This window comes from Schistocerca serialis, chromosome 4 (assembly GCF_023864345.2).
Source record: "Schistocerca serialis cubense isolate TAMUIC-IGC-003099 chromosome 4, iqSchSeri2.2, whole genome shotgun sequence".
Lineage (NCBI taxonomy): Eukaryota > Metazoa > Arthropoda > Insecta > Orthoptera > Acrididae > Schistocerca > Schistocerca serialis.
Window position 1 is genome coordinate 409,588,533 of NC_064641.1, and position 13,649 is coordinate 409,602,181.

General features: G+C 42.2%; 1 protein-coding gene across 1 annotated transcript in view; it reads right to left on the bottom strand.

Annotated features, from left to right (window-relative positions):
- LOC126474496 (zinc carboxypeptidase-like) overlaps positions 1–13,649 on the bottom strand; it is a 122,386-nt gene that overhangs the window by 63,331 nt on the left and 45,406 nt on the right. Inside the window, exon 4 of the mRNA XM_050101966.1 lies at positions 11,120–11,256. Within this exon, the coding sequence (XP_049957923.1) occupies positions 11,120–11,256 (137 nt within the window). The remainder of the gene's footprint in view (positions 1–11,119; positions 11,257–13,649) is intronic.

Sequence of the window (13,649 nt, forward strand, 5' to 3'; positions counted from 1 at the left end):
AGAAAGGGTTGATGATGAAATGGTCATAGAGAGGGGTAGGATGAAATGGACAGAGGTAGGGGACATGGACACAGAGAAAAGAGGAGGATGACATAGAGAGAAGGTGTAGGTGAGACAGAGAGCTGGGGTGGAGGAGATGGGCAGACACGTGTTACACTTAATAAATAGACCGTGAGAACACATACCGTGCCGACAGTACACCCTGTCGACATAGCGTAAGGGAAGTCCAGGAAGTTGGGAAAGTATGGGTAAGCTTTCAGCTACAATTCGCTATTGACTAGAAAATCAAGAAGATATCCGTTGACATAACACCAGCTGCACTGAGGCGTTTCCATGGAAACATCAACAGAATACCAGCTGCACAGTAGCGTTTCCATAGAAATTTTCACTAGTTCGGCTCACCTGATGTCTTCAGGCAGGCTCGTGAGGCAGTAGCGCCATGCACACTGCAGCCATCCTTATTCATCTTACGTCAACGCTACAATAGGATTACGCCTAAGGTAATAACAAACCAGATAAATTTCACTTATTAGGTTCCAACGCAGTATTCCTGTACCAACACAAATGTCGTTCATTCATTGCAGCTGTTCAAGTTACACATGTAACTGTATTTACAGGAACAAGCGACAACATACACCAAGAATTATCCTTTGACACAGTTCCAGCAACAATGAGGCACTGAGACATGCACAAATTCAGGTAACGTAACTGGTTGAAGCAGGGGTAGAAGTGGCTCCACACTGCCTCCTACTTTCTGGCTTCATATCACGCCAACGCGACTACTACAGTGACGTTTCACGCTATTTCATTAACAATTACAGACTGAAATAAATAACAACTCCACATCTCCTGCACAGAGAGATTGTGGGAGGAAGAGCTGGACATACAGATGGGGGAAGAAGAGATGTGTGCGTTATATACGTCGAATGTCACAAGGGCAAACTCGCGGGGAAAAAGTTTATCATCAATAAATTTCAGCATCACGGAGTCCTCATTCTTTGTTAATAAATTTTTATTGATTAATTTTTTATTTATCAGATGACAGTGATAAAGTTACCACTCTTTAGCCTTTAGTATAGAAGTAAAAGAAATGCAACCATTAACTTTTATGATGACGGAAAACGAGGGAATCCAGACATGATGCAATCGAGTTCTGTTTACTCCGCACAGTGATGATAGTAGTAATGATTCCTGGTAACTATATGGAAAATTAATTTGGGCGAGGCAGGTATTTTAGGCGATGTTACATGAAAAAGGATGCAGGAGGTACCTGGACATAAGAATTAATAGGGCTGATGTCGAGATTAGTGGGTTATAGGATTTGAGAGACGATGGCGTGGAGCGTTTATTCAGAATGATGCAGGTGAGGTGGGTTAGCTACATTTAGCAGGATCGGTAGATTCCACGGATTTTATGACGGCCTGGAATAGGGAGACAGAATCGTCCTGGAAGTGTATTTGGAGTGTTTCGAGATGGAAAGAAGGTTGGATGTGCTGACATTGGCGTGGCAGCAGGTCACGGTTCTCAAGAATGTGCCTCACAGTGGGCTGTTAGGACTTACGTTAATGGCGGATGTAGGACTGGCGAAGGTGTAGGTGTTTGATATGATGAAACTTTATGAGCTGCCATAGCATACAAGTCGGAGAACGTATTTGGTTGCAGGAACAAAGAGGAGTGTTTGTCATTCAGTAATTTGGATGGATTCCTAAAAAATGGGAGGAGCGGAACACAAATTCAATCCCTTTTTTTCTCTATTTTCTTTCCGCAATTACGGCTACGGGCACGCAGCATTGATGCTACCCTCTTCAGTCGTTGATCAATACAATTAAAAATCTATATAATACACAGGTGTGGGAATGAAAACGATGATGTGGGATTGCTAAGTTGATATGCTGTGAGAATACTGGTGCTGTGGTACCTTGGTAACATTTTCAATGTGTGAATTTAGATGCGGATGGGAGTCGAGTGAAAATGATTGGAGAACGAACGTCGGATGAGTACTGATGAAGGACTAGAGACGGGATGTAAACAGGAATCAACACACGCAGGGAAACAGCGGGTTCGAGAATTCACTGGAAAAACGAGCATCGATGTTAGGTTACAGTTGATACAGTTCTCAGAAATTATCCTGAGAAAGGACACAATTTCAAAGTACACGAGCCACAATATAAACTAAAAGTTTATAGCATACGAAACGCACCGATAATTTCGAAGTCCAAACCGCTTTTTCCCCGCAATATCAGCGAAACCGAAAAATAAAGAGGCTCGCTGCTAGTGCTAAAAGCGAGCTTCTTTATTTTTCGACTTTGTCGACATTGCTGTGAAAGAACGATTTGGACTTTGAAATTATCGGTGCGTACCATATAATGTAAACTTGCAGTTTTTGTTGTGGCTCGAGTACTCCATTTCAGCTTCAATACAGTCAAGTTGCCACCAGTGAACTTTTGAGACACATTTAGTGCTTTCAATGTGTAAATTTAAACCGTTTGCTTCTTTGACCAGAAATATATGTCAGTAGGCACAAGTTCCGCAAACCTGCAGTCACTGTTCGGATGGCGGAAACTGAAATCAAAATACTGTTTATCGACTGTAACTAAGCTCATAAACGTTGAAGTGTTTGTGTTGTGGAGCATTACATGCATACTCATGTGTGCACCATATGTGAAAAGTTTAGTGTACGATGTCCTCACTCACCATATTCATCGAACTGAGAAATGCTCCCGTCAGTGAAAACTTTCAAGCTTTTCTATGTATTTCACCATAATTCTCTTAGAAGCCACATCTAAGTTTTAAAGTGCTTTCTAAATACTGAACATGTGCAGTAATATTTGATCATCTTGTTCCTCTGCGATGTCATCATGACGTTTCACCACCATCTCTCAAAATAATGCCATGTGTTAAGATGAGATATAATCCACAAGTGAATAACTTCGTTCAGCATTGTAATTCTTCCCCGCAGCCTGCCTGAGTTGTCACGTGAACGATAGGAGTTCTATTTATTACTAGCTAGTATGCATTTACTTCAATCTCATTAGTCCATATCCTCTTCCTTCCTCTCCCTTTCCATCTAGTCTGCCTGCTGTCCTTCCATCTGCTTCTCTCCCTTCTTTATGTCCACCTCCTCCACCACCACTCTCTGTTCAGCTCTTACTGTGCCACCGTCTATCCATCTGATACTCCCCCCCCCCTCTCTCTCTGCCCACCTTCTCCACTCCTCTCTGTCAATCTCCATTTGTCCCTTCTCTCTGTTCACCTAGTCCATCCCAATCTCTGCCCATCTCCTCCTGCCCCTCTGTCTATCTATCAACTGCTCCTATCTATCTCTGCCCATCTGCTCCTCCCCTCTCTAAATTAATCTCTTTCGCTTTTCTTTCTATGTCCACCTCCTTTTTCTCTCTCTCCCCAGCCACCTCATCCGTTTTCCTTTCTCTGTCCATCCTCTCCTCTCCCTCTGTCTGTCTGTCTCCCCTTTCCCCCATATTTCCTGAACTATGAATCGTACAATGATATACTGAAGAGCCAAAGAAACTGGTGTACCTAACTAATACTGCGTACGGGCTCCGCGAACACACAGAAGTGCCGCAACACGACGTGGCATGGACACGACTAATCCCTATTAGTGCTGGAGGACATTCACACCATAAATCCTGCAGGGCTTTCCATAAATCCGTAAGAGTACGAGGGGTTCGAGATCTCATCTGAACAGCATCTTGTAAGGCATCCCAGATATGCTCCATAATGTTCATTTCTGGGGAGTTTAGTCAGCAGCGGAAGTGTTTAAACTCAGAAGAGTGTTCGTGGAGCCACTTTGTAGCAATTTTGGACTTGTGGAGTATCGCATTGTCCTGCTGCAAATGCCTAAGTCCCTCGGAATGCACAATAGACATGAATGGATGCAGGTGATCAGACAGGATGCTTATGTACGTGTCACCTGTCAGAATCATATCTAGATGTATCAGGGGCGAGATATCACTCCAGCTGCACACGCCCCACACGATTAAAGTACCTCCACCAGTTTCAACAGTCCTCTGCTGACATGCAGGGGCCATGGATTCATGTAGTTGTCTCCACACTCATACACGTCCATCCGTTCGATACAGTTTGAAACGAAACTCGTCCGACCAGGCAACATGTTTCCAGTCATCAACAGTCCAATGTCGGTGATGATGGGCCCAGGCGAGGCGCATTGCGCCGTGTAGTCATGAAGGGTACACGAGTGGTGCTTCGGCTCAGAAAGCCCATATTTCTTTGATGGTTCACATACTGACACTTACTGATGGCCCAACATTGAAATCTGCTGTAATTTACGGAAGGGTTTCATTTCGGCCAGCTTGAACGATTCTCTTCAGTCGGCTTTGGTCCCGTTCTTGCAGAATATTTTTCCGCCCGCAGCGATGATGGAGATTTGATGTTTTACAGGATTCCTGATACTCAAAGTACACTCGTGAAATGGTCGTACGGGAAAATCCCCACTTCATCGCTACCTCAAAGATTCTGTGTCCTATCTCTCGTGCGCCGATTATAGCACCACATTCAAACTCCCTTAAATCTTGATAACCTGCCATTGTAGCAGCAGTAACCGGATCTAACAACTGCCCCAGGCATCTGTTGTCTTCTATGGGCGTTACCGACAGCAGCGCCGTATTCTCCCTGTTTACATTCCTCTGTATTTGACCACTCATGCCTATACCAGTTTCTTTGGCCCTTCGGTGTATAATTCAGCAGGTATATTGAGCACCAAATTGGGATACTGTTTACAAGATTTCTTGCGAATTGAGTTAGTAGCAAAGAAGCTGTAAATGTAAACGTCATTAAGTCGTACGTGATGCTGCAGTTTTCCTGCATAACTAACGAAAACGTAGTAAGCGATCATCTTTCTTTTCATTATTTTGTGGAGATTTTCAAAAGGAAAAGTTTCATGTAAATTTTTGAAATCATGTGTAGAGTTTGTTACAAGTGACTAGGTGCTCTCGTTTTCAAGTACTGGTTGAATAAAATGTGGATATTCGTGCACCGTGGAAAACCCTTCTTTCTCAGCCCTACCCCTTTGATACGTAGGATAGTTCTTACCACCACAGTGATTATTTGCTGAAACTAAGTGGTGTGATTACCAAATTTGGTGGAAGTAGTTCCAGTGGTCTCAGAGGTCATGTGGAAATATATACACTTTTATAATATTTATGAATATTTTTTTGTGATCCGATTTTCATAAAATATAACCTATACGGTGCTCCTAGATTCACTGAAATTACTAGTGAAAACTCCATAAAAATCCGTCTAATAGTATTTGAGATTAGTGTGTTCAGACAGACAGAAAAGAAAGCTGGAAGCATGTTATTTTAAATTGTGGACAACCGCAGCTAAATTTCCACACTTCGAATGAAATTATCCGCACTGGTTGCAGAATACCTTATACACTCCTGGAAATTGAAATAAGAACACCGTGAATTCATTGTCCCAGGAAGGGGAAACTTTATTGACACATTCCTGGGGTCAGATACATCACATGATCACACTGACAGAACCACAGGCACATAGACACAGGCAACAGAGCATGCACAATGTCGGCACTAGTACAGTGTATATCCACCTTTCGCAGCAATGCAGGCTGCTATTCTCCAATGGAGACGATCGTAGAGATGCTGGATGTAGTCCTGTGGAACGGCTTGCCATGCCATTTCCACCTGGCGCCTCAGTTGGACCAGCGTTCGTGCTGGACTTGCAGACCGCGTGAGACGACGCTTCATCCAGTCCCAAACATGCTCAATGGGGGACAGATCCGGAGATCTTGCTGGCCAGGGTAGTTGACACATTCCTGGGGTCAGATACATCACATGATCACACTGACAGAACCACAGGCACATAGACACAGGCAACAGAGCACGTTGGGTGGCACGGGATACTTGCGGACGTGCATTGTCCTGTTGGAACAGCAAGTTCCCTTGCCGGTCTAGGAATGGTAGAACGATGGGTTCGATGACGGTTTGGATGTACCGTGCACTATTCAGTGTCCCCTCGACGATCACCAGTGGTGTATGGCCAGTGTAGGAGATCGCTCCCCACACCATGATGCCGGGTGTTGGCCCTGTGTGCCTCGGTCGTATGCAGTCCTGATTGTGGCGCTCACCTGCACGGCGCCAAACACGCATACGACCATCATTGGCACCAAGGCAGAAGCGACTCTCATCGCTGAAGACGACACGTCTCCATTCGTCCCTCCATTCACGCCTGTCGCGACACCACTGGAGGCGGGCTGCACGATGTTGGGGCGTGAGCGGAAGACGGCCTAACGGTGTGCGGGACCGTAGCCCAGCTTCATGGAGACGGTTGCGAATGGTCCTCGCCTTTACCCCAGGAGCAACAGTGTCCCTAATTTGCTGGGAAGTGGCGGTGCGGTCCCCTACGGCACTGCGTAGGATCCTACGGTCTTGGCGTGCATCCGTGCGTCGCTGCGGTCCGGTCCCAGGTCGACGGGCACGTGCACCTTCCGCTGACTACTGGCGACAACACTGATGTACTGTGGAGACCTCACGCCCCACGTGTTGAGCAATATGGCGGTACGTCCACCTGGCCTCCCGCATGCCCACTATACGCCCTCGCTCAAAGTCCGTCAACTGCACATACGGTTCACGTCCACGCTGTCGCGGCATGCTACCAGTGTTAAAGACTGCGATAGAGCTCCGTATGCCACGGCAAACTGGCTGACACTGACGGCGGCGGTGCACAAATGCTGCGCAGCTAGCGCCATTCGATGGCCAACACCGCGGTTCCTGGTGTGTCCGCTGTGCCGTGCGTGTGATCATTGCTTGTACGGGCCTCTCGCAGTGTCCGGAGCAAGTATGGTGGGTCTGACACACCGGTGTCAATGTGTTCTTTTTTCCATTTCCAGGAGTGTATTAAATGCCACCAGCGGTTTCGCGTCAATTGAAGACGCATCCTCAGCTGATCTGTACAAATAATAATAAAACGCCTTTTACAAACAATCCTTAAAAATTACAATGGTGCAAAGAAGAGAGGGACACCAAAAGATTGTATTATAGAGCTGTGCTTGAAGCGTAGTCACAAAGTTTCCTTTCAACAAGTCATCGCCGAAAGGAAATTGTCTTAGAACCACTCCCCATCAATCAAATCAAGTTATAAACAAACAACGCGCTGAAGGAGGTAGTTCATACTTAATATGAAGAGGAAACCTGTAAAAATAAAATATGGATAAAAATTGAAGAGGCCAAACGAAGTTGTAGATATTGATGTACATAGACAATTTCAAAGAATAAACCCAGTAAACGAGAAGAGCCGTCTGAGTTATTTGCCGTTTTCGCGAACGACACATTCGGGCTGTCGTCTGCGTTGTACTTTTTATCCGTCGTAGCAATACGGCGGAGGTCATTTAACTTTTAGTTCTGGACCTCCTTTTCTCTATGGTGTATTTTATAGACCTTCCTCCACGTCCTTCTTTTAGCTGTTTTATCTTCCGTCGATTGAAATTGACGTTTAGTTGTTTTTAACTCCTCTCTTTGTCTTCATGTTTCACAGTTTTGACATGGGAGCCAATGCCCCTAGTGTTTCTTCTCGTCTTAAAACAAAAGAAACAAACAAACCGCAACACAAGCAGGAAGGTGGTTGAGCGGCATCAGGCAAGGCACTACTGACCGCTCTGGAATGGGGAAAACGTTTACAGGTGGTGTCAGAGGCGACAGGAACAACACCGACACTACAGCTGGCGTGATGGAGGGGTGAGGGGAGAAACATGTGCTGAAATACTTAAAAATATGCAAAAAAAAGACTTGCCCTACTTATAAAAATACTGAAAGTGGAAAATGTGCAGCATATTAATAATCCATGAGTCATAAAGTAAATTTCCTCTTGGACGAATATAGGTTATAAAAATACTGAAAGTGGATAGCTAAAATTGAAAATATTAATAAAACCCGACTGTTAGTGCTTATGCCCTCTTTGACAGCTACAGTGCCACGTTAGCGGACAAACGCAAAGGATAATGTGGGAAGCTAAAAACTTGTGATAATAAAATGGTGGGCTATAAGAGTGCTGTATAGACAGCACAAAAAAATTTCAGTAACATGCAGTTTAACAAGCAATGTCTAACAGAGAAAATTATTCCAAATTATGTCAAGTGTTTGTTTCGCAAAAACAGTTGTGATACAAGAAATGGTATGTGGAATATTACGCTGTTTTGCTTTCGAAATGAAATACGTTCTCTATATTCCAAAAAAATATAGTGTAAATATTTACCCATATCTAGCTCATTTGCATTTATCTAGGGTACTCAATGGACAGCAGTTTCAGGGCATTGAAGAGCAGTTTGATGTGTATCTGGACATTATTTGATCAAAAACCAGGATAACGGCGTAGTTTCTGTAATTCAGTAAGAAACTGTGATTTTATGTTTTTTTTCCAAAAACATATAACTTAACGAATATCGCCTTCGATAAGAAAAGGAAATAGTTATTTTATAAGAGCTTACCATAAAATACCTCATAGAAATTATAGCAACAACAGTTCGGTCAGTTAATCTCGCTTACTCTTCCTGCTTTGGACGGAAAATTATTGACGATGGCCCAGCGCAATGAACTGGCTATAGGAGTAAACAAGATAGGTGAGAATAACTCTAGTAGTTCATGTATTCCTAGATACCCATCTTCAATAGCATCTACAGAGAACATTACCATAAACAGAATTAATAAAAAAACTTCAGGATAAAAATAAGCTTGTAATACAGGTGGAAAAATCCAAACTAGCCTTGGTCATATCTGAAGAGCAATAAATCACTAAAGTGCAACATTCCACTGAGGAGAATCACATTTGAAAAAAAAATAGATATAATCCAACCGCCAAATAGGTAGCACGTACTAAAAAACGATAAAGAACACTAAATCATCTCTTAGTCCCTATCTATTATTCCGGTGATCCACTGTGCCCCTAGACTTCGAAGTGTTGTACAGTTGCATAAAGAAGGTATGCTGATTGACCAATTGTTAACGCCAGGAATGGACCCGGTTTTCATCAAGAGAATTTATTGGCAGAATATTTGAATAGGAATTTTAAAATCCAGTAAATTTCAATATTTCGAACAGAGAGGAGCTGTTTAGTGAACTTCCTGATTTGTTAGTCCTAGAAGACACATCTCTAGTTTCCTTTGCCATATATAATACGTATTCAAGCATACCTGCAGACCAACCTCATCACATAATCAGCGAAAATCTCAGGGAGCACAGCGGAAGATCTTTAGACGAAACTGACGAAGTTTCTCAGTTACTGAAAATGAGTTTAGGTCCTGAAAAACTGGGTTTGACAATGGCCTCACCTGTGTCTTACTGCCTTGCCAAATTTTTTATGATTTTTTTCGAACACAGTATGACGTCGAAATAAAGCAAATTTCCTAGTCACATTCGAATGTGTTGCTTTTTTGCGTGAGATGAACAAACTGCATGACAGGATCCAGTTCACTATGAAACAAAGCAATTATGAGACCTTCGCATTTTCCGATGTATCTGCCAAAACTGATGGCTGTTCGATTAGTTATGATATTTTTAGGAAGATGATCGCCTGTGACGTCGTTATACACAAAACATCCAACCTCGCATTACAGTTCAAAAAGGCGGCATTCAGGCCTCTACTCCACAGACTACACAGTGTCCCACTGTCCCGTGAAGCTCATGATCAGGACTTCAAAATAATACGCTTCATAGCATACGCAAATGGATAAGACACTGGTTTTACTAGTAAAATTAACAAAAGTATGTTACAGAAGTTCAATGAAAAGTTAAATACAGCTCTACGGTCGCAAGCTCGAATCCTGCCTTTGGCATGGATGTGTGTGATGTCCTTAGGTTAGTTAGGTTTAGGTAGTTCTAATTCTAGGGGACTGATGACCTCAGAAGTTAAGTCCCATAGTGCTCAGAGCCATTTGAACCATTTTTTGACACAGGGGCGTTTTAGAAAATTTTGACTGCCTAAATAGACAGGCATCTCTCCTAAGGCCCACTATTTTATTACCCCAAGCGATTAGCTTCCCTGATTAGCCTTTGCCTTCGTTAACTAATATGGCGTTGTCCTTGTGAAAGAAGGAATTTGTACTACCACTCGTGTTTTATTAATATTTTACATTTTAAATATCCACATTCAGTATCTTAATAAATTGTGTTTGTCAAAGTGGAAATTTAGAGTATCGTTCAGGTTTCATAAATATTTTACATTTTAATTGTCCACTTTCTATATTTGTTATTAATAGGGCTTGGTCTTTTTACATATTTTTAAGTAGTTTAGCACACATACAGATCCCCCCCCCCCTTTCAATCACGGCCTCTATAGCGTCAGTTTTGTTCCCGTCGCCCCCGACGTCAGCAGTAAACATCCTCCCCATTGCATGGCGGTCAGCTCTGTCGTGTCTTCTGCCGTGCAACCCCCTTCCTGCTTGTGACGCGGTAAGGCTCGTCTCGTTTACTGGGTTCAGGCTTTGACGTTATCTCAATGCAATACTGGTTTACAGCCTTGCTTGGCCCTTTGAGATGTCATCGAGATATAATTTTTATAGGTTCTGCTACCCCTCCGTTTTAAATAAGGACTACCGCTTTTGGGGTACTATTTGTTTACAACATGACACGAATAATGGGGTGTGGCTCCAAGGTAATTATCTTTCAGCGATGACTTATTAGAAAGAATCTGTTAGCTACTCTTGGAGGACAGCTCTATAATATTACCTTTCAGCATCACTTTTTTCTATAGACCATAGGTAAGAACTGTTTGTAAAAATTTTTTTCCTTATTATTTGAACAGACCTCTTGGAGATGCGTCTTCAGTTGGCGTGAAACCGGTCGTCACTTTTAACAAAAGAGGACCAGTTCATTAGAAAAGGAATTTTCAGTAAAATTTTAAATCACGTAATCTTTTTTCCCCGTGATCTGATTCTAGTGATGTAAATCCTGTACGGTGCCACAAATTACGCTAAAACCCCTTGAATATTCGTTTAGTACTTTCGGAGATCAGCGTGTAGAGAGCCAAACAGAAAGGTAAGTCGGTTCTACAGATTTATTATTACTGTACGTTTAAAGAATTTTAACAACTGAGAGTTGGAAATGGCTCGTTTTACATTGAAACTTACTCCTGCACGTTGTAAATGAGGACGGGCGCCTCGATAGAATTCGCTTGAAGCCATGTCATGAAACTGTTTTGCATCTTTGGCGCCACCATGACATCCGCTGCCACGTTGACGGCTCTGGCATCCTTCCAGAAGCGAATCTGGAAAGGAATTAAAAGTTGTTTGTCAGTATGATGTCTTAGTTTCTAAGGTGGAAGTTACGGTTAACGCAGAAGGGAACCAAATAATCTTACACAGTAACTCATTGCTATATTTAACATACATTATATTGTACTTCCAAATGAAAGTGAGATAAAACCATTACCGTAGACAATAACTAACTGAAAGGTTTCCTGCAATGTTGTGCACAAAGGAAAATAAACGTTTTTGTGCTAACATTGAAATGTACGAAAATTTCACTCACGTTAAACATCTTCATCACATCATTTACGAATATTTCCGATGTTAATGTGCTCCATAAATTTATTTATCTCATGTGTTATTTTAGTGAATCATCCAGAGATACACACGAATAGACATACGCGCACGCATGCATGTATGCATGCATGCAAGCACATTCGCCAGATAATGAGTAATGCATTTACAGTGACTGTGTATTTTACTGTGTGATGTAAGAGAAAAGCATTTATTGTAATTTGTACATAACTCTACTAGACTCAGGTCTAGACAAATAATCCTTCGAATTTTGTAGCCATATTAGTGTGAAATCAATAGGGACCTGTGAGTCACTTGCAGTATTGCAACAAACTGTAGACGATGTAATTTTCCTTTTTATCTTTCGTTATAGAGTGCGTGAACTACTCACACCAGTACACTAACGAAAATAGTAAATTGAGTGAATTAAAATGTTGTGATGAGACTAGGAACTCAGTGGAAATAATGTGTAAAAACGAGATTGATTTACATCTTCACAATGGATTGCAATTTTTTGAAATATTGTGTGTATCTGTTGATGTACACTGATGTGAACAGGATGTGACATTATGATCTTGCATTAATGATACTGGAAGCAGTTGATAAGGCGCAGTCATGCTCTTTGGATACGGTCATTCCTTCAAAGAATATACCAAATACATATAATATGCCTGATCACTGTTGTAATATAAATAAAATGCTGTAATTTCTTTCGCCACAGCAAGTTATTTAAGGCAACCGGGTTGAGCAGAGCACTTAGAGGAGCGGGACCCAACCTTTCTTAGACCTTTATCCCCGAGTGCAATTAGGTATTACCTATTACTCTCGTCCTCCCTGTCGTCTGTTGACCCCCTCTCCACCACATTATCACCCCTCCACTAAATTATCACCAACTTTAGCAATTAACTAAGCTGTAGAATGAAAGACTTTCCTTGGAACTCTTTTATGTCTAAAATAATGAAATATTTGAAAGATGATTGATATTTAGCGTGTGTATTAGAAAGAATGATGAAGCAGGTTATGATGCATCACAAGTGCCATCACCCAAAACTCCTTCTCAGACAAGTAAGCTCTACTCAAAGTGAGGATATACACTTGGTACAAAAGCTACGTCCCGTGAAATACTTCTCACCATTGCGGCACTTGCGTGACTTCCGTAGTTACTGCTGTGTCGTTCTGTCAGTTAATTTATTTATCTGTTTCGATGCGAGTAACGAAGCAATTTCTGAATGACAGGAAGTACTATCTACAACTTAAAGACTTTTGTTACGTGTATGTCTCACTTTTATCGGCAATGTACGGGAGAAAGCACAACATATTTGTGTAGTGGGTGGACTGTGTGGGGAATCTGTAACCCCTACCATATGAATGCCCCTAACTGAGAAAAAGTAATTATTGATAATTTATATAAACAATGTTATCCCTCAGAAAATTTCATTTCACCCCTCAGGGGTTGATTGCCCCCATGTTGAGAACTACTAACTTAGAGTCAGTGTTTGCGACCCTTTTTTGTATTTCGGGTACTTTGTTATCGGGACTGAGTCAGTGGCTTTTTAAATTCGTGTAGTTTTCACGTGACAGTGCCACAGTAGTGGTCTGGTACTCATGTGTGGATCACCGTTCGATTCACCAGGGGGGAGGGGGCACTGGGTTGTAGGCTCACAGGTTTTACTGTCTCTCTCCCTCTCCCGCTCCCCCCTCTCCCAAACAGAACTAGCTGTAACCATCACTTAGAACAACTGCAAATGCCTACGTTTTTAATAACGAAAATAATATTAAATAAAATTATTTTAATACACTGGTGTCCAAAATTAAAGGAACAAACGGAAATTTTGTAGGTTGCGTTTATTTTGCCACAAAACAGTATCAACAAGTGATAGTAAAGTAGAAACACTGTAAATAACACAGAAATTAAGCTGCAACGTACATAATGGTAGACAATAATGTTCTTAGTTTTTTCCATCTTAGCGACTTTGCACACACATTCCGGCAGCTGACTGCTGTGCTCAGTATGGGGTGTGATCACTTCTGGCAGCAATACAGGCCTGACAACGACGGGAATTGCTATGGATGATGTCATGGGTCTCACAGTGAGGCACTGATGCCCATTCTTCCTGCT